Below are 22989 nucleotides of genomic sequence, written 5' to 3' on the forward strand. Positions count from 1 at the left end.
AGTTTCAACCCTAATCAAACACACCTGAACAAGCTAATCAATGTCTTCGGGATTACTAAGGCTATAGGCAGGAGAGGTTTTTTTCAGTGTTGGAGCCAAACTCTGCAGGATAACGGCTCTCTAGGACCGAACTTGCCTACCCCTGCTTTAAACCATCCATATCACTAACCTGTCAAATTTTGAGGATCACCGGAGGCTAGTTCACATCACAATAAATGATGTTGATAGGATTTGTTGGATCTATTTGATAATCTTGTTGGTGAGGGGTGTCTAAACCTTATTCTGGAGGACCACCTTCCTTTAGAGTTTAGCTCCAACCCACATTAACCACACATGAACCAGCCAATCAAGGTATTCAGGATTTTTAGAAACCTCCAGATAGGTATGTTGGAGCAAGTATGTAGGAACAGACAACTTTAGAATGGTTGAAATGTTGGCATTTGTTGGGGCAGTGTGATTCACAAACACGAACACATCCAACTTTTGCACAGATGGCCTGCGACTAATTTAGCATTTTTGACAACTTCAGCATCTTAAATTGTGTGATAAGCAAAGCAGAACAAACATCATTAGTCTGAGAAGTATACACAATATGAATGAAGACTAATCCAGTCTCTGAGGGACTTCTAGTTCAGCCACATTATCAAAGGGATGAGAAGAAATTGGTACAGAAACAGTTTGGGGGGAGGTATATAAAAATCCTGGCACTCCAAATCCGCGTGGCGTTCATTAGGAGAGAAAACAGCCCTGCGTAATTAGGTTATCCTCACATTCAGTAACAGGGAGATTTACTCTTGAACTTTTCTGTTTAACAGCTGCTAAGCCGCCGCAGCCCTGGGGAAGAGACAGCGGCACCAGAGAGGATTTGGAGAGGATAGAAAGGAAAACATAAGAAAAGGACAAGAAAGAAAGAAAGAAAGAAAGAAAGAGGGGAGAGGGAGAGTCATACCCCTGAATATTTGAATATGAAATTAAATTTTTTTTTTTTTTTTTTTTTTAATGGCTGGAAGGGAGAGAGGTTGAGGGGGAATCTATGCAACTGAATCACGCACCAGATTAGAGCGATGACCCACCAAAGCAGACAATTACACTAGACTTAATGTGTCTGGAATCTGTGTTAATGGTAACGGGGTATTCGTTTCAGACCCCCAGTGTGAATGTGGTTCCCGACCCCTGGGGTTAAAACTGGCATCACCACATATGCAAGTGGGGTCGCAGGCGAAAGGACGGTCGAGCTGCCAGCCGGCAGAGAATAGGGGGATTAAGATGAAACAATCAAAGTGCAACTGCAAGAGACAGATGGGGGATTTAGGGTTGATGCTGTCCCTGATAAACACGCAGTACCCTAGCCCAATTTAAATCAAGACTGCACCATCTTTACTGGTAATGAGGTTGATGCAGGGACACATCTGAGATCACTGGGAGAACTGCACACTAAATCTCTGGGTCCAAACTGGGACTCAAACCCAAGTCTAAGGATAAGGCAAGACTTTTTTGGACAATTTGCAAGAAAAGTCTTATGGCTGGTTTAGAATTAAGTTTAGAAATATAAGGTTAGGGCTTAGGTTACTTGGAGCGAAGCTATCCAAATTACTATACAGACCAAAATATCTACCAATACCACTACCCTGAAAATTCCATAAACTGTAAAGCAAAAATCCGTTTAACTCAAAGGTACACACAAGGTCGTTACCTGAAAGAATTCAATCACAAAGAAATTCTCCACTGTCTGTTTTTCTGCATGTGAAAATCAACTCAGAATGACTATTATCAATCTACAGCTGAGACACCACCATCTCCTCCTGGTGCGCTCTGAGCTCAGGTGGCCAATGGGATGAACATATACATCATTACAGACAGTCTATGGACCTCTTTGGCCCCTACATGGATTTGAGTATTTTCATTTTGTTCTTAGTAAATGCCAAATTGTCATAGTGAGGTGTGCTTTTACTGTGTATATGGCTTCCTCTAAGTTTGTGCTGTATACACAGCAAAGAGTTTTTCCTGTACAATGTTGAAAACTGTAAAAAAAAAAAAAAAAAAAAATCCTCCCTTAAATTTGTACATATTTGATTATACTGAAAGTATGACATATATAACATTGTGGTAAGGGTTAAGTAACTGTACCCTTAGGGCTAGAAAGTGAAATCTGTAAACTGTCTATAACTTATGCTAAAATGCACTGTAAACATTTTATTTTTAGGGACACATTTTTACCATCTGCACCTAGCTGTGCATTTATAGTAAGACAGTGTCACTCTGGCACTCTGGAGTGCAAAACACTATACTTTCATCACCTTAAACGCCCTCTGTTTAGCTTTTAAAAGGAACAGGAAAAACAAACAGAGAGGGTAAGAAAAGTAAATGAGGCAAACAAGTATTGTCCTTCTTTCTATAGTGCTTAGTGCACCACCCAAACTCAGAGCCAAAATTGTGCTGTTGTTATCCAGTCCAAGTTGGCTGAAACAGAGGACAATTAGACGACACCCATTCCCCTTTCCCAGCCTTCCCACTGAAATCCTATGTTGTTCTGAGATCATGTATCAGAGCTCGATAGAGTACCTCAGAGGTTTTTTTTGTATTCTGAGCCTTGCATGAAACAATATATCTTTGCTTTCAGATATAAAAAGCATGACCTCCAGAGCTACTTTGATGCATTCTCCTCTTTCCTGAGCCCCATTACAATCCACTACATAACCGCAGGGTGACAACAGAGCCCTGCCTGCCCGCTCATCTAACTGTGCATCATCAGCACTAGTGTTACAGCTGAGCCAAAGTGAGCTGAGCCCAGTCGGCACATCGACTCGCATACACACACACACACACACACACACACACAGTGCAGTGATATCATAGCCCAGGCTGGTGGAATGACACAGTTGTTGGGTTTGCACAATTGTACCGGGCCAAACACATAGCCCTGTGGGGCACCCTTCCCTGCAAGCATATGCCCCGAACAGAGCAATCAATATGTATGCTTACATACACCACTACACACTGGAAATGTGACATGCATCTTCCTCTACTTCTCATGCAGGAACTCCTCATGGCACATTTAGAGATGATGTAATCCAGATCCACACCTTTTCTCACGCATCACACAGCATATACATGTACATACTCTGTGGCTGCATGCATGCTCACACACACACAAGCATTCAGGGGGTGCCCCCCTCTCACCTGCACCTGCATGAAGGAGCCCCTGTAGAAGCAGCAGGCAGCCGCTGACAGGGCACTCCACAGGCTGCATCTCTCCGTCATGGCTCCGGTCCTCCTCTCTTCGGCTCGTCCACCCCTGGAGTCCACTAGAAGCCCTGGGTCATGCCCTGTCTCCTAGCGTTCACCCCGCGCTCAAGCCACTGCCGCAACTGATCAGTGCTATCGCTGTTCCACTGGAGCCAGCGTCATCCCAGATCTGCACCGGCTTCCTCTCTCTCCCTTCTCAATGTCTCGATCTCTCTCTCTCCCTCTCTGACTTTCAATGTATCTCTCCCACTCAGTTCCACTGCCTCTTACTCTCACTCTAGCGCTTGCTATGCTTCACAGCGCTGGCAGGGATTACCTCATCGCTCTTGGATGAAAGCAGCGGGAGGGGGGAGGGACAGAGGGGGAGAGAGAGGGATGTAGAAAGAGAGAGATGCTTGCAGGCACTGAGACCCCACCCACCCCCTCCTCCAGGGCTCCAAACAATGCTGGGGGGAGAGAGACAGAGAGAGAGAGAGAGAGAGAGAGAGAGAGAGAGGGGTATGTGGCGCACGCATTCAGTACCTACTCAAAGGAATTTTCCCTTTTATTCCGGTTTGAAAGACTGCAAAAGAAAAGCAGGAGGGGGGCAGTCAGTCTATAGACACTCACCCTCATGCACATACACTCTTCCACACCCACTGAGTCGAACAAGCTGAGAAAATAGTTAAATCCAGGCACACATGACTGTTTGTGTACAAGTTAAATAAATAAATAAATAATAATGCAAAAAACGGGAGTGGATGTTGTAAGTCTGGGCATGCAGGATCTATTTAGAATCTGAGTTGTGCTTGGAAAATGAAATTATGTTTTCTAGGAACGTAGTAAAAACCTGCTAATGAGCCTCAGTCTTTGAATATTCCCTATTGGATACTACCCACGCACACTTACTCCAGATAAAATGAGTCTGACTCTGGCACAGCAGTCTAGGGTGGGGCGTTTGCTCCCTGGGGACTATTGTGACATCAAAATGGACGCCTTGCTATGGCAACCAACTGAAAGCTTTGACAGCAGCATCCTTAAAGGAATAGTTCATCCAAAACAAAAAGGAAAGACTGTCATTTGCCAAACAGGAATAGGCTGAAAGTTAATTACTAATCCAACAAGATAATCGTTCCCTCTGTAATAGCTCTCAAATATTATTTGTGCTTCTGCATATTCAAACTTTAGACTTGGCAGGTTTTACATCGAATGGCAATGGATCTTGCATGTCTTGTAACCAAACATGCCATGCCAAGATTGAATGCGTGCAAATGAGATTAGAGAGCTACAGTGGTTGAGAAAGAATATCAGTGAAAAATGAGAATATCACATAAAATCATATGGCTTCAGAAGATGTGGAATACAGTATACAAGTTGAATTGGACTATTATGGTGTTTCTTTTTATACTTGGAGCTCAACAGCATCCATCCCCATTCACATTCTGGACATTCCTCAAAACTTCCCCTTTTGTGTTCCATGGAAGAAAGAAAGTCATACGAGTACGGAAATATAGGGTGAGTAAATTATCATTCTTGGGTAAACTATCCCATTAAATCAGGGAAGTCCAATACTGTTCCTGGAGAGCCAATGTCCTGCAGAGTTTGGTTCCAGCCGGCTGCAACACAATTGCCTGTAAGTTGGTAGTAATACTAAAGACCTTGATTAGCTGGTTCAGATGTGTTTAATTAGGATTTAAACTCTGCAGGATAGTGGCCCTCCAGGAGCAGGATGACACACCTGCTGGACACGCAATATGTCTGTAAGGATCACATCAGTATTTTGAGTCTATAAATTTGGTTCTGTAACAAGCTTACTAAGCAATGATGCTTACAGTATCAACTGGGGAAGTCACACAATGAAAAAACAAAAGATTTAATTAGACGAAACCCATTCTGCAAAGAAATCTCACTAATGCTATTGTACATTTGCAGATAATCCGCTCAGAACATGTTAATTTCATGTTGAACGCTCATCAGCCTAAGACAAAAGGAGGATGAATGTCAAGTTGAAGCACTTGAAGAGTAAAAGATAGAGGTGTAATCCATTGTGTGGGTTAGATATGTTATGGTGTGTGTTTCTCTCATGAGATCATGCAATGAAAAAAAGGATTTCATGCTATTTCCACAGATATGATGAGGAGTCTCACATGACACACACATGGTGACAAACATATGGCAACCACAGACAGATTTTTGTGAGATGAAATTACTGCCTAAATTGACTTTTTGTCGCTTGATTTCCCAGTGGCTTTGTGGTATCAGAGCATTGCTGTACTTATTTGAGTGTCCTGACCAGAACAGCACAGCAATAACTGCTCCACCAATGGTGTGAGATTGGGACGGGACTACCTGTTTGTTTAACCAATGGCAGATGGAGGGAAATGTTTGAAAACAGTCATTATTCTTCCAATTCCATCCCATTGAAACCATGATTTGAGATAAAGGAACAGATCACTTCTGAAACTCTAAAAGAGGAAGAAATCTGAAAAGCAGCATTTAGCTAAATTTGATTTAATCTCATTGCTATAGGAGAAACAACTGTGATAATAAAGAGAGCTCGATTTGTCTTGCCTTCCTCTCTGTCCCAGATCTCTACTTTTTGAGCTCCCTCTCTATTTCTTGTTTTCGGTATCACGCTGTTGTGTGTATCTACTGATCATGGATTTTCCTTCACAACCCCTCCTCAATCTTTCATTCAATCTCTCTCTCAGTTAAATATTAATTACACAGTGAGTGTCCTGCAGGCAGGGTGCAGTGGTACAATGAAGAGGAGCTAGACTCTGTGAGCGAACTGATAATGAGAGGGTGGAGGGGGTTTGTCTCTCCCTCCATCTGCCTACAGGGCCCAAACGCCTCACCTCCCCCTTCCCATTAACATTAATGAGCTCGGCCCGCTTGGAATTCTGGGTATTGTAGTTGCCATGCAATGGCTCCTGCCCAAGTCGGCCCTGCTTTTGCTGATCAAGCAGTTTGGTTTGATCTGTAGCAGTAATAGAAGACCATGAGAAGCATGTTAGTGTGTGAGGTCTAGTCAATTTACAGTATAATCAATGCAGAGCTGTGTATAGTGATTTGATTTAGCCTAAATGGAATAACTGGCTGTTCTGTATGTATTTCCATGCTGAAAAACAGGAGGGAGTGGAACAAGAGGGGCATCACAACCTCCATCTTTCACCAGCTGAGTTTACATCACTTTGTCTTTCTCAATTCATTGCCTGTCTTTCTTCACTTACTGTTCACCTCTCCATGTCTCGTTCTTCTTATGCATCATTATTACTATTGCCATTTTTAAAACCCCTAACCATGACAGCACAAATCATGCAGCTTGTTGAGTAGATGGTGCTGTTAGTTTACTAAGCAATCTAAATTATGATCTTTGCCTGGTGCACTATAAAAACACACAAAACACATTGAAAGAAGGGCCTGAGACATAACTTGCATCCCAAATATCACAGAGACCAGGGATCGGCCTCTTTTGACCAGTAAAAAAAGACATCTAGAGCAACCACCTGGCAATCTCCTGAGCAATCTCCCATAGCATTGTGGAAGTGAGATTTCCATGGAGCATCACCACAACTGCTATCCTTACTACTTCTTGTGTCCAAATGAACTCTTTTTAAAGTCCCTATGAAATTAAAAAAAAAATGTTTTTGGCTCTATTTAGAAGATCTATAAGCATTCAAAACGTAGTCTATCACTTCCGCCAATATGGATCAATGATTTTGATGACATCACTCTGCACGTCAGTTTCTCATCAGATTTTCTGTCCAATCAAATGCTCTACAGAATCTAAAGCGTCCCGCCCCTTACACTAAGCTGAAGCTGAAACTGCGTCTGAAATCGGTCACTTGTTCACACTATTACTATTTTCTATATGGTAAATAGTGAATAGTCCACAGTGCACTATATAGGGTATAGGGAACGAGTCAGACAGTGTAAATATGCTTTCCATTGGGGCGAATGAAGTCTGGTTTCACGTTAGTGTCACAGGAACCGCCACTGCGCACACAGTCTGCTGCGGTCCAGAGACACAATAGCACAGAGCGGATCATATGCACAAATCGGCGCAGACCTCAAAACGTATCGGACACATTTGAATTCGGCACAGAATGCTGTGTTTTAAATTTTTAAAGTGATATGAAGGAGATTAGGAGGAGAAACGGTTGGAGATTAAGGAAACTTCGGCTTTACCGAGTTCAACGGCCCCTGGTCGAGCTAAACTAAACACTATTGGCTATTTAAAAAAGGGGAGGAGCTGTTCGATATGTCCCGCCCTGTCTTCCTGTTTCAGTGGAAATTACGTCAACACATCGAATAATGCTGCGCACTTCAAAGCACTTCAGTGGGCCTTTAAGTTAGCCTGGCAAGCCAGACCTACATCAAGATGTTAGGTCTGGGAACTCACAATTGGCATACCTCAATCCGAGGGGCGGGATATACGGTTGTCTTTCAATATCCCTCGGCACGCAATAGGACAGCGCTACAACCAACCAGAGCAACGAACGGCTGTGGCTGAGTGAGTCCCATGCGTTTTTCCACCAGCGGAGCTAGTTGATTTATTAAACTTTTGCCGTATCCGATCGTCAAAACTCCGAACACATCTTCCTTTTTTAAGAATGACTTGAGTGACGTTCTCTTAACTCCAAATCATCCAGAGTCGCGGCCAAAGCCGATTCGAAAGACCGCTGTTCACCAGCAGCATCTTCTTTGTTTTCAAGCAGAGGGAAATCACCTATGGAAATCACGCGGAACCGTCATAACTCTGCCGTCATTATGTTAAGCCCGCCCACCAACTCTACACGATCTGATTGGCCGGACCAGTTTTTGTTTTTTCCAGCTCAAAAGTCTATGGAGAGTTGCTAGACCACACTTTGCTGCAAAATAATTTTTGCTGCCGCTAGGGTGCGTCTAGATTTCTAGGCTACCTTTAAGTACGAATTAGTTAATTTCGTTAACTGATTACAAATTAATGCAAGTTAATTAATACAAATGAAACCATGATAAAATGTAACAAAAATGACCATGGTCCTAATATGATTTGGTGGACATGGTATGGCAATACCATGCTACTAGATATGGTACAATGGAAATACTATGATTTTTTTGTGTTTTTGGACAAGTATCAAAGCAGAATCATGGTATTACTTTGGGAGTACCATATAAACACTGTGGTACAAACTACTGTAGTGCTGTTACGAGACATCAGCTTTGGTATCTTTCAGTAGGATTTTCAGTGATACAATTATTGAAAGGAAACTGCTAATTGGTGTTAGCGGCAAGCAGAAAGGTTAGGAGTTCAATCCTAAGGTGCTGGGAAAGGTGTGAGATCTAGGAACAGCCGAGATAATGAGATGGCAGCCCAGCAGAAAATAAACATCGCGTATCAACGGCTGAATGGAAGAACGCAAGCACGAACACCTCAAGTGTCTGGGCCTCTGGGAACGCTCTGTTCTGGAGCGAAGACCAGTGGTTCATCTCTGTTTCCAGTTGAAAGAGCTGTTTTTTGCCATTAGAGTGAACATTCAGGGCAGAGACTCATTTTAACTCAGACACCATTAAACTTTCATACTGTGGCGGAGAAGAGAGGCATCCTATAAATGGAGGGAAAGGAGGATGTGCATCCAATCAAACTAGTACAAATCTACCACAGATCATCTGTCACTTGGTAGAAACTAGTCAAATTTGACACATACCAACCATGGACAGGTTGTCTAACAAAAAACATGAATAAAACTATAGAAGGTAAAAAAAAAAAAAAGCTACACTAGGCAGTTTCTAGTAATTATGGTTAAAGAATGGAAAGGATTTCGAGCATGTTTTGTTGTTTTTGTACAATAAACAGTTATGTTCCTGTTGTATTGCCACTTATGGCCATAACCAGGGTTTGAAAATTAGAAAGGTCTGGGGTGGGGTGTTAAGAAAATATAAGAAAATATACAATAAAATGCACTAATGTATTTTGTCAGAATCTTTTTGCTACTCTCTGTCTCTGTTCTGTCTGTTTTGGGGGAAGGACATTGTTAAATTAAATAAATAGCCTTTTTCATTGCCAGTGTTTCCATATTTAGCATATTTCACACTTGTTCACAGATATGTGTACTTATGTCATTTGTTTTATAGCATTATACTGTTTCTTACAGATAAAATAATGAAGATCATTGTGTTTCTCTTTTCAAGCCCTGTTCACTCTGCCAGCATCTCACAGTGACATGTCTAAACTGAATTATACATGCATTCACATAGGAGTTTTAAATTTCTAACTAGTCATTAGTGCATTGAGAACTTTAAATTGTATTTTTTAATATGAAAAATGCACAGAGTTTCGGACCTCGATGGCCTCATGACCATGTTGCTACTTGATTTTCAATGTAAAAAATCTATGTGGGAATCAAAAACCACTTCTATCAGTTCAATCTCTGAACGAATGACTCTTATCAGCTGGTTCTTTTTAGTGAACCAAAATCATGCAGTTTTGTTTTTTAACTGCGATAGGGCCAAAATTTGCATTGTGTACTTTTTAATCATTATAGTTAATGACTGGTTGTTTATTATCTTTCCAGAATTTTTTTAAATAATGGAATTCAAATGAATACACGATGAAATATGTTACATGCTACATTTGGCAGCAAACTGCAGAGATCAGCATTTTCCCAAATGTTTCATCCTCAAAAGTACTAAAAGAATTAAGGAATCAGAATTGTTTACTTCCTCACAATTCCCACCCATTAGACCGTGTGCATGTGTCACAGACAAAGAGGAAGTTTCAGTATTTGTGTGCACATATTTCACTGTAAAAAAAATCTGTACAAATTACAGTATTACTGGCAGCTGCTTGCCAGTAACTTACTGTAGTTTTAAATTGATGTTATACTGTTTACTGGCAACAGTTTGTTCAAAGTTAAATGAACATTAAACATTAACAAGTCTTTATCTTTACAGAATAAAACTAAAATAACAGCCTCATGCAAAGCATTGGAACCAAAATCTGAAAGAAAAAAAAAAACAGAAAAAGGTTGATGAAGATTTCTGGTTCCCAGAATGCTTTGCATTAGATTGTTATTTTATAATTTTATTCTGTAAAGACAAAGACTTGTTAATGTTTGATGTTCATTTAACTTTGAACAAACTGTTGCCAGTAAATTTACATCAATTTAAATCTACAGTAAGTTACTGGCAAACAGCTGCATAACTACAGCAATTTTTTTACAGTGCATGTGTGTGTGAATGAGAATGTGTGTTTTGAAGGCTTGAGGGTCATGTGGGCCTGGCCACACCTAACCTTCCCTTACACAGAGCTTCAGGAGAGCAGTTTACAGCGCCATCTAGAGGCGGCAGGGTTCACTACACAGCAATTAAATGCAGAATCTAATATCTTAATGACTGTAAATAAGGGCAGGCACAGGAAGGACATTAATTTGCACCAAATCAGCACATTCCAAAAGTACTCATTAGATTAATTTCTTATTACATCTCCAAATGGTGCATTTAGTTAATGAATACAGGGATTTTGCCTAATTAAGCATGAAATAACCATATTCAGCAAGTTGTCAGGAGGAAGCCTCAAAGAACAGACAGATTGAAGTACTAGATAGATATATTAACAGAATTCTTTCCAGCTCCTGCTTATTAAGGATGAGAGATTTGCCTAGTTTAAATACACTTTACCAAGTGACTTCTTGCTAAGAGAAAGAAAAAAAAAGACTTACTTCCACGTATTCTCCTTGGTTGTCTGTGGTGTCCAGCTGTCTGTGAAAAGAAAAACGATTCATATTATATATTGCGCAATATAGTTAACCGTAAGCTAGTCATATTTGTAAAATAAACCTCCAAAGCAAAGCGGACTGCAGATTATCCCACTTTATGCACTGTTACTTACATTGCAAACTAGCTAAATAAATTGACATGAAAAATATGGAAAGCCACCTCAAGGTCAAACTTAGGGAATTTAGGGAGAGAATGAGACTTGTAATGAGATTGATGTCATCAAAAAGCTATTTTTTTACTCTTCCTGTTTCGTTTGTTCTCACGTCAGAAGATGCTTAGAGGAACTTGACCTTTTTTTAACATCCAAAGGAAGTGAAAAGGGTGTTCCTTCACGTTCCTCCTTCTGCACGCCACATCAATGACACGATGAGATGAGGTTGAACCAAAAACAGGAATTGCAGACACAGAGCATTTGACCACAGTAATTGGAATATTACTTTAGTAAAATGGCATATGATCGAATCATTCTTTTATTTATTTTTACAGACAAATCTGTTTTTTTTTCCGGACCAATTAAAATACATTAAAAATGAGAAAAGCAGCATTATTTTTATCAAGATTTCTTTTTAACATTTCAGGTTGTGTGGGGTATTTAGAATGAAAGAGCAATATATTACTGATTTGTTCATTTTTATATTATCAATTTTAAACAAAATCAATTAAACAGCCTATAATACACATTATATAAAAATATATCAACATAGATATGTTGTGATTTATTTTCTTGTTGAATGTTCAAAAGTTTCCGAAATTAACTTTAATACACTAAAAAATGCACTACCCAAACTTAAACGGTTGTAATTCATGAAGCCTTTGTACTAAAGACTTATGTCTCTTTTAAAAGAAGACTCTTGGCAGATTATTGCTGAAGTGGAATAAATTAATAGAATTAAATTATTTAAAAGTTATTGAAGTTTAAGTTTATTCTTATGAAAATATAATAAAATGTATATTTTTCTTTTATTAAAAATATTTATAAATTAATATAGGTTTCAGCCTAAAAATGACAGAAAGTCAAAGCCATATATCTAACCAAGTTGTGTTCCAAATTTGAAGTTGATATCACAAACATTGAAGTTCCCATGAGATTTTGTTTAGGCGTAATACCAAAAATACCCACCGGGTGCCATTGCATTCCCTTGAATTTAATTGTATGCATTCTGCCATAACAAATTAATAAATTTCTATCCAAATATCACTTCTGTCACTAAATTTGGAACCTTGAGACCTTTCTGACAATATGTGTTTTGTCAAGATTAGAACATTTTTGATAATAAATTATGAAAGATGATGCCCAAAAAGGGGAGGGGCCTAAAAAAAAAAACGTTTCTGGTAACGCAACGTCCAATTTCAAAATGGGTTTCACAGGATGAATTCTGAGTTCGTAAGCTTTCAAATGATACCTAATTTATGATAACTACTAAAATATGTGATATAATAATAATAAACAATTATATATATACATGTATATATATATATATATATATTATATATATATTATACTTTTTAGAGGACTTTTTACTTTACTTTTTAAAATATAATTTTATCTTTTTTTATTGACAAATACTAGATTATGTTTTATTATGAACTTTTAGCATTAAAAACCAAAGTTACAATTATTAAAAGTGTGTGCGTCAACTTTTTGTGACAAAGGTCATAAACTCCTGTAATGACGTCGATTTTTTGAGGTGCACTCTTGTCATAAATTCATATATTACTGTTCATACATAGTTTGTAAGAAAAAACAGCGCTAAAATATCTATTAAGGAGTCTTAGACCTTTCCAACGATATATAGTTTGTCATGACTAGATTAGGATTTAATAGTAATATAGTGAAGTAAATTGAGGTTGCCCGTATACGGGCAGGTGACAGTAAACCTGAGGAATTTTCCTTGGTGTAAAAGTGTGATAACTAGCCCCAGTTTTTCCTACAGCTTTTGGTAAAGAGGAAAAAACATACCACAACATTTGTATGAGAGAAACAAACTTATGGGAAGAGTGATGTTTGATAAATCTGCAACAGCAAATTCACTGTTGGCAAGAAATGACTTTCAGTGTGGGAAAAGTTTCATAAACGCAGAAGTGTGTGGAAGCCACTGCCAAACACACTGGGAAGACATTGATTTAATGCTCAGTCAATCAAAGAATTGTAAAACAGAAGTTTCAACACTCTCACGACCAAGATTTTATGAGGTGACAACTTGAATTTAGACTATATGATCTTGGTTTAGTGAAAGATGATCGATACTGTTTTATCAGAGGTTGTCCTGGTAAAGTGATGCTGGTGAAGCTCTTACAAACACTGCATACAAACACAGGAAGACTCTTAACACACTGTTTCCTGAAGACATTTCTCACATCCTCCAGCCGTGCTGGCTGACCTCACATCATTATTCTCTTTCAGCCATAATCACAAATGACAGGGAAAATATCTTGCTCGCAAACAACAAACCAGGTGTCGTTTATAAAGAGCTATGACCAAGTGGGTCTAATTATTACAAACCAGGGTACAATGCTTTAGCATACAGTTTGAGTGTATTAAAACGCCTCCCCAAGACAAGGTACCGTAATAATACCGTGTTATTATTATTATTATTTTTTTGCCATATAATGTCTCAGTTCAGTAATACTTTATTAATCCCCAAGGGGAAATTCTTTGTCACAATTGCCCACATATATAATAAACAACAATAAAGATTATAAAAGCATTTCCGTTATTTGGATATGTTATAATGAACATATTCATTAAATCTAATGTTCCAGTGAACAAGGAAATAAATAACACAACGAGAACAGATAAAACAGATCAGATTAAACAGATAATGTTGCACAGCAACCAAAATATTAACAATTTAAAAACTAACTAACTAAAAACTCAACTAAGAACTAACTCAAAGTAACAAAGCATTATAATTTGATATTACAACTATGGACACTTTTGTAAAGGCAATGTTGAATTCAAAGTATATAGTTATAAAAAAGTGAACTAATTCTTTTTTCAAGTTCACTATTTACTAAATACTTCTATCATAATAAAGCTAAAAATAGCATACAATTTAGCCACCACTGTCATCATAGTTAAAAAAAAGTCAAATAAATTAAATTACAGAAAGATTATGAAAAGTGTTATGTTATTTGTAGAAGCAGTATAATTTTAGAGGAAAACTACAATTACCATGTTGAGTTTTTGACGTTTACTCTGCGACACACACAGCATACTGACAATGATAAACTCACCTTAGATCCTTGTGCAACTTACTCTAACACTTACACATAAAAGACAATGACAACACCAACAACCTTTTCTTAAAAAAAAAGACCCAATGAGGCGTTTCCTAATTTAAAATTGTAAATTAAATGTCCCAGTCTGTTCCCAGACTACAGTCTGTCAAGTCCTTGTGGAAGCTGAGAGGAATGAACCGCAACTTTCCTGCGAATCCCTGTTCATCCTGTTGCTCTCTGCTGCCCTCTAATGTGAATTTATGAGGGTCACTGTTGAAACACTGGGTGCTTTTCAATACTCAAATTGATGCTTCCTCGTTTCCTCGCTCCTCCGTCCTCCAGCCCGTGACCCGTAAACCGATCGAGCTCAGCCATCTCGAAGGACATCTCAATTCTCGAACTGCACCGCGAGGAGGCGAGGAACGAGGAGTGAGGAAGCTTCCAGAGCAACTATGAGTGCGGATGCAGATGCTTTACCTTTGCCGTTTAAATAAAGTCATATATCACATATTTCAACAGGGCATCTTATTTATGAATTTCTTGAATATCCAAAATTCAACAACATAAGGGCAGGTCCTTTGAACACAGCTGATGACACTTTGTTGGTCCCCATTAACATCCAAAGTATTTTTTTTTCCATCCTATGGAAGTCAATGGGGTCTATCAACTGTTTGGTTACCCATATTCTTTAGAATACAGGTGAAACTCGAAAAATTCGAATATCGTGCAAAAGTTCATTTATTTCAGTAATTCAACTTAAAGGTGAAACTAATATTTTAAATAGACTCATTACATGCAAAGTGAGATATTTCAAGCCTTTATTTGTTATCATTTTGATGATTATGGCTTACAGCTATGAAAACCTTTCACAATATTCTTATTTTGAATTTGGGGTTTTCATAAAGCCATAATCATCAAAATGATTACAAATAAAGGCTTGAAATATCTCACTTTGCATGTAATGAGTCTATAAAATATATTAGTTTCACCTTTTAAGTTGAATTACTGAAATAAATGAACTTTTGAACGATATTCGAATTTTTCGAGTTTCACCTGTATCTTCTTTAGTGTTCAGCGGAAGAAAGAAACTCATACAGGTTTGGAACTACATGAGGGTGAGTAAATTATTTTTAAAGTATTTTTTGGTGAACTATCCCTAATATTCTGGCATTTTGTTATTAAAAAAAGTAGACAAAGGTTTCCAGTGGCGTTTAGGACGAGCCCCTGAGATAAACTGTATTATTGCATGTCCAAATGCATAGAGCAGATCTCGGAGAATCACGGTAATGTTTTTTCTCAGCCTCTATCTCATGAGATCATCTCAAGCGTGACATCAATCCTGATGTACATGTACAATGAGCCAGAACCGGTTTCACAAAGGAACGAGGATATATATTGTATCTCAAAACCACGCTGTCACGGCATGTGGTCACACACGAGGATTACTCTCGTCTGACATTACAGCGCAGCTTCCTGATTTATCTGTGAAGAGTTGAAGGAATGAATGAAGCATTTATGTAGCACTTTATTATCTACTATTGTACACCCAAATCGCTTTGCAATCATGGATAATGCGACGGCAGCCACAGTGCGCTGAACTCACCCCAGCTACAGGTGTAGAGGAGAGAGAGTGATCGAGCCCATTCAGTGGATGGGGATTATTAGGATGCCATGATTGATATGGGTCAATGGAGGGAATTTACCATTTACCAATTACCATACAGTTTGGATTGGCGGTATGGTTCTGTTCTGGTTCTGTTCTGCTAATACAATGCTAAATTAGATAAATGTACAATAACAATTTTAGGGAAAAATAACATTATGTCTAGAAATCAATTTCAATAGTAACGTATATTGGGTTTAATTAGTCTTTTAATGAGATCTACTAATACATATTGTTAGTGCCGAGAATTTTCATGTGAATAAATGCATAGCTATAGGTAGAACTTTTGCCAAGCATGTCAGAGGTTACGGGTTTCTAATCCGCACTCGTAGTTTTTTTCTCATCAAAACTGAATATGTTCATCAGTGGTTAGCAGGGACATGTTTGTGTGCATTTTGTTTTGTGATTTCACTGGAATGAATAGAGTCTCCGCAACGGCATAAAACAATAGATTGAAGCGCGCGTCCGAGTGAAGACTGTGCGCGAGTCACAAGAGAACACTGTATCCGCGCCACTGATCGCAGCGGCAACGAGCTATCCTGCTTGATTTCAAAACAACACATTTTAGCTCTAAATCGTCTCTTATTTACGGTAATAGCGAACTAAATGAATGCTCTGCTAGTAAACTGGCGATTTTTTATTTAGTTGTATTAGGTACATCCGTGTCTCGAAATGTTTCAGAAAGTGGTGGGGACAATATCGACCCTGATAAAAAGTGGTGGGGACATGTCCCACCCGTCCCACCCATAGACTGTAAAAAAAGTTTTGGCTTCACTTTTCAGGGCTTGTGTGGCACTCGCACCACCCGCAAATACCATAGACAGTAAAAGAAATGGACATAGCGACCCCATTGATTTCAACGGAGAAAATTGAAGCCCGTTAAAAGCTGATAGCCAGGCGTACTGCGCAGGCTCAAACTGAGCCTGTCACGTGAGCAACCTGCATGTCTTCTAGCTGTGCCGAGTTAAATCTGAATAATTCCCTTCCGAATCTCACAGAGACGGAGAGAGTGAGTATTAGCTGTCCATGAGCTCGCAGCAGGATCAACTTTATGACTCTCTATGGGCTTCTCCCTCGACTTTATCGGACGTTGTGCCTCCACGTCCCCCCGATTGCGCGTGAGCTTCTCCTCCTGTCTATACGGTAATTTCTCTACTGTGCGACGGAGAGTCGATTCGTTATGACGCAATCGTTAGCCTATTTTTACAAAAACTGCTTCTACGGGGCCATAACGTAAGATACAAGGTGATGGAGGCTTTTATACATTGTCGTGTTTCTTTAGAAATAAATAATGGACAAATGGAGTCTTTGGACGCCTCAGATGTAAAGTTATTCGCTGTCAAAGTGACGCCAAAAGGAATGGGAGTCAATGGAATGCTAACAGCAAGTGAAGTTCTGCTACAATGGGGGCGCCCGCGCGGCTTCAACTGATGGATTACCCCCTTGCAAATTACGCCTATGGTTCTATGTTCTTTGGTTTTGTGTCGCGCCATTCGCTTCCGGTTTAGACAGATGTGTAGCAAGGTTGTGAAAATTTCAACATAAATGAAAAACTAAAATGAAACAAAACTAACAACAGTTAGTGAAAAACTAACTGAAATAAAATAATAATTAGCAAAAATAAATAATAGTTTTCGTAATTAATAAGCTCTCATCCTGTACCGGAAAATCACGTTTTTCCATTAGACTGCGTCACTGCGCTACTTTATTTTTCAATGTAAACACCGGTAAACACGAGCTTGATGTGGACATGTGACCGTACGTTGCTCTCGCGTCTTTTGCAGCCTTATTTTAAGAAGCCGAAATGGCCAAATAAGTATTTCCATCATGGTAGAGTGTATGCAAATACAGCTGTAGGCCTAATTCCAGGTAAGATAACCATCTCATGTGAAACTTAATAATAAACCAGATACCACACATATTAGACAGGATACCACACTGAGCAGAAAACGAAAATTGTCAAACAAACCCACACATTTGTCAGAGAAGAAGTAAACTAAATGCCTGGTCTGAATAGAACACATGAATATGAGTATAACTATGAGTATATGATATTGAAATATACAATAGACAAAAAGCATAAATGGATCAATACGAGAATAATATTTAAAAGGTTTAATCTAACCAATACAAAAGAATAATCATACGCATATATTTTTTTTCTTATACACCACATGTTTAACAAGATTTCATAATATGAATGAGTATGAATGAACAATTTTTACTTTTATACTTTAAAGTTGCATTTGTTTGGTTCTTTGTTCAATCTCAAACAATTATTTTATTTTTTATTATTAAGAGGTTTGTACAAGAGTTAAATGTAAACTGCAAACTTTGCTGAAATGAAATGTCTTTAACTGGAAGTATTCTGTAACTCTGCTTAAGTATAATTAACTAAAACGGAAACTAAATATATAAAAAAAACTAAATATAAATGTGTTCACAAAATAAAAAACTAAACTAAAACTAACACAACCATTAATGAAACCTAAACTGAAATTAATTGGAAATTTGAAAATGATATTAAAATAAATACTAATTTAAAAATGCAAAATAACCTTGATGTGTAGAGAGGCAGTGAACACCGTGCACTTGGATGTGTAAACTGACATTTTACACCAATGCAACTAAAATCGACAGTGTATCATTTCCATACACTATTTACTTCAGTGTTTCTGTCAGATTTCTGTAGCGCAGCTGCCAAACTTCCAACTTCCAGTGAAAACAACTAGAGACGCTGTATAACTTGCTTTTTTCTTGTTCTTGTTTTCCATTGAAAAAATAATCTGATGAAGAGCCATTGGGCTCGAGACGTCACCTATGGTTAGAACATGAAATAAATATTTTTCTATTTTTGGAGCTGTGGTCTGCCAACTTTTCCTTCCTTTTTTACAGATTATTATAATTTTTTTGTGGTTGAGCACCCTCATTGAGCTTTTTGCCGTTAGATGTGCGCACTTTGTGTTGAATTTTCATTGGAAAAACTAATCAAAAGTTAATAGAAGAATTTTCTGAAATAACTCCAACTGCTGATTTGAAGAATTCAAAGAGTATAGTGAGTTGATCTCCCGTTCCTTCTCACAACCTGCTTCATCACATGAGGTTACAATACTGTTTTTACTCAATAAGTGTTGATCCAATCAATTCCCAATGGACAAATTCAAGTCCTACCCTAATTTTTTTCTTGTTCACAAAGCCGTTTCACTCAGATCTATACAGTAGATAATAGGGAATACAGTAAAATACTATATCAACTTTCATTTCATGCCGACTTTAAATGTACTGTACTGAATGAACGTAGCTACTGTACTTAAAGTCCCCGGTCTCCCTACTCAATCATTTTATCCCTTAAAACTCACCTCAAAATAGCTTGAATGTAACTCTAACCCTTGCCCGATTTATTATACGTTGTTCTATGAATATGTAAATTAGCCCCGCCTCCACTCACTCACACCAGCTCAGGGTTCCCCTCGTTGACGATCACACGTTGACCTGATTGGTTACAAGGTAGTTTGTGACGTCAGAAACACCAGCGATTTCAAACCGTGTTTTTGGTTCACTGCAGTTTTAAGGAGAAAACACTCAGCAATGGTGTTGACGAGCCGGTTCTCATCCCAAGGCGTCATAAACTGATGCTTTTTACATTTTGTCTAAATCCAACGCACATGGTACCCTTTAGCGTCAATATAAGACGCAGATATATATTGGCCAGAAGGCGCCTCCTAGTGGTCTAACCCTATATTGGCCAGAAGGCGCCTCCTAGTGGTCTAACCCTAACCCTACCCCAGACTTAAACCTACCCATACCTATATTGACGCTAAAGGGTGCCATGTGCGTTGGATTTTGACGAAATGTCAAAAGTGTCAGTTTATGACGCCTGCGATGAGAATGCGTTGTGTTGACTTATGAATGTACACATGGTTTGTTTTAAAACATATTAGAAAACACCAAATGGACATATAAACAACCTTAAAAACTTGATTTTCACCACAGGGGGACTTTAAAGTATACAACAAACAAAGATCACATTGAGAAATCAAGTAATGTAGCTGATTTTTACCTGTTAGGCTCCATCTTTTCCTGTGTACAGTCTGATTCTATATCAGGATCCTCTCTAACTGCGGTCTTCTGCTCCATCTGGCTGCTCATCTTCAGAGGCAACTGAATCAAGTCACTGTCCATCCCAGCACCCTTCACAGAGGTATCTTCTCTATGTTTTTTCCTGGGCAGGATTGGCTGGACGTTTGACTCTTTGCTCAAACATAGATCGGGTGAAGGCTCTAGATATGCACTCGGTGGATCGACATGTATCTTGGAGTCAGCTACAGGCTCCTTATGTTCATCTTCCAGCTTTGTTGAGTGTCCATCCACAGTTGGTGGAGTTGGAAGGTCACGATACTGGATGTGACTGTCTCTAGTCCCAGCAGTTAACTTGTCCTCCATAATGGGGTTTTCCAGGACCTCCAGGCCCTGAAGTACGCTGAGAAGGGGTGAATCAAACACATGGTCTTGTGAAGGTCTCGTGCTTTGACTCCGACTGAGGTTGTTCTTGTCCTTGTCCTTGTCCTTGGACTTGCTCTTCTTCAAGCCTTTGTCCTTCTTCGGGTGACGTGGCATGGTACCCATGTGCGTGTACATTTCACTGGAGCTGGCGTAGCTCTGGCTCCGTGGACTCATGCCCATATCGTCAGCGGCCAGCTCTTTGACGGATCTGTCCTCCTTCTGGGCATCCGATTTACGCCGGAGGTTGGTGAGGCTACCAAACCACTTGAAGCCTGAGAAGGGAGAAAACATGTTGTGCATGCTGAAACTCTGCAGTTTTCTAAGTGTCTCGAATGGTTAAAAAGTAAAAGGTTTATAGGACTGACCCTATAGGGTCCCTGCCATTCCTAAAGTTCTTTCAATGTGAGAAAGAAACATGTAGCCTCTTAAGTAAATATACAAGACCTGACCTTGTCTGTGGGAAAAAAACATTCATTGGTCCCTTTAGTCTCTAAGAGTAAAGGGACTCAGCTTCTCATAAATGAAGCCAGAATATTTCTTTCTGATGAAAATCATGTCATGGTTGCAGAACAGTGATAATGATGAACGGGGGAGGACATTAAGATACTGTACAAACAGGAAGGCTAGTCTTAAAATAAAGCATTATCGTAATTTGTTTCTAGCATGATCTTCCATGTCAGGGCCTGCCCTTAAATTTCTCTCTGTCTCTGATGGAATGTCGACTCATTAATCTTAATAATTATAGCTCTCGGGGGAGCGTCAGAGTTTAGCCCTGTTCTGGTTTTGTTTCTTGTCAAGTGGTCTGGTCCAGACTGAGTATATTCATCATCAGACAGACTGAAATCAATAACACATGAGACTATTAAAAGTGATGTAGTTCTTAATGTATTTCTGGGTATTGTACTTGAAGCTATGCAAAAATATAACTGATATTAAGGAAGAAACGGGTTTTGTGTGCTAAGACTGTTACTTTTTACATTCACAATAATCAAATAATCATATAGGTCCTGTTCATTTAAAATGAATGAGGAGTTAAAGCTTATTTACACTTACATTTTAAGATTAAACAACTAAAGTGAAATGATTACTCATTTATAGTAAAAGCAACTATTAAAGAAGGAAATATCAGTGTGAAATATAATAATTGGACCCTTTTCACATTCCTGGGTTTCTCAGAAGCGGAAGTCGTCATAGTTGGGTAAACTTCTATAGCGGTGAACGGGGGATGACAGCAAATATAATTTTGTATTCCCATTTGCTCTAAAAGCAAAAGCAAAAAAAAAAAATGTTATAGAGTTTACATGACTTTCAAAAGAGGAAATAAATAGAGAGAGATATCAAGTTGGTCAGAAGAGAGAAAGATATTATCTTCACATCTCTCCTTCACATCATATCACATCTCTCCCACAGCCGATGTGTTAAAAACACCCTTGTAGCAGCGTTATTTGTTTTTCCCCTACTGACAAGGAAATATAACACAATGTATTGAGTTATAAATGTGTATTAAATTGTTATCTGTTATAGGATTGACTTTAAGATTTAAATTTTTTAAATTGGTTAACTTATTTTGATGAGTTAAAAATGTGACTTTTATGTGTTGTTTTTCGCTTTTCATGACTGTGCATTTACATGTTTTGCTCACAATTTTACACAATACATCTCTCAGTTGCAGTTTATCAATATATCCTACTTTGTACTTATTTGACCTTATAACACTCAAGCTAATCTGATATAAAAGACTTTAAAATTTCATCATGAGTTTGTTTTCTCTTGGTCGATGTTCAATTTGGCTCATATTGATCTAGTCTAAAGTACATTCATTTGCTTGGTGCAGCTGAATCCCCAAATGTCATTACGGTATTCCCATATCCCATCACTGTCTTCAGAATGGTGTGATCCTGGCTTTGGCTTTACCTCAAGGCATGCGAGCAAAACAACAAAAAGCCTCTTAAAAACGTATCTATGTCTATGCACTAGTGCCTTCAAATACACTAACCTTCATAAGAGCGGAACATTATACCCTTTAAGGCCATTATAAAAATCAATCATGTCAACAGTCCTGCTCCTTTAGAACTCGCTGATAGATTCGACAAGGACAGTGGGTCGTTATTTAAGGCATTTTGAACTTTAATAGACTTGCTTAACCGACCAGAGACTTTCACCACAAGAACAAGCCACATGGCATAGAGATGCCAATCTGAATGATCACATACTATGGCAGAAATCAAATGTACTCACTCAGTTTGCGTTTGATCATGGTCTCTGACTCTTGTGTTTTTCCGGGATGGGGGGCCACAGGTCCTCACTTCTGGCTCTTGTAGGTGTGTTGTGTGTGTGTGTGTGTGTGTACATATAGAAGCGTGCACTTCCTGCTGATGCTGTGTAAGAAGCAGCTGCAAAAAAAGAAAGACTTCCTGTGGTTGCTGGGCGGATACATGTGATCTGTAATGCCACATTTACTCAACAGCACTAGATGATGACATGCGAGAGCTTCTTCGGTCACTCTGTCAAAGGTGACATGACTGAATAAAATCACGTCTAACAAAATGTGCATCTTGTACTAATTCCATACCTTATTATAAAGAGCCATTTTGTTTTTGTGCATGCTTACC

The 22989-nt window shown here is 38.7% G+C and overlaps 1 protein-coding gene across 5 annotated transcripts in view; it reads right to left on the reverse strand.

Annotated features, from left to right (window-relative positions):
- The window catches only part of sh2d3ca (SH2 domain containing 3Ca), a 54663-nt gene extending 31918 nt beyond the window's left edge, over positions 1-22745 (reverse strand). Inside the window, exons 1-3 of one of the 5 annotated variants that reach the window (XM_056238997.1) lie at positions 22616-22745; positions 19935-20649; positions 10932-10971 (exon numbers count right to left, since the gene is read on the reverse strand). In XM_056238997.1, coding sequence (XP_056094972.1) covers positions 10932-10971; positions 19935-20649; positions 22616-22634 — 774 coding nt within the window. In that variant the 5' untranslated portion in view covers positions 22635-22745. Of the gene's footprint in view, positions 1-3180; positions 3565-10931; positions 10972-19934; positions 20650-22615 lie in introns of those variants that run through there. The other 4 variants (XM_056239001.1, XM_056239000.1, XM_056238999.1 and 1 more) reach the window with 4 other exon arrangements.
- Positions 22746-22989: the final 244 nt, after the last annotated feature.

Source organism: Rhinichthys klamathensis, unplaced genomic scaffold (genome assembly GCF_029890125.1).
Source record: "Rhinichthys klamathensis goyatoka isolate OS25496 unplaced genomic scaffold, OSU_Roscu_1.1 h1tg000549l_1, whole genome shotgun sequence".
NCBI classification, from domain to species: domain Eukaryota; kingdom Metazoa; phylum Chordata; class Actinopteri; order Cypriniformes; family Leuciscidae; genus Rhinichthys; species Rhinichthys klamathensis.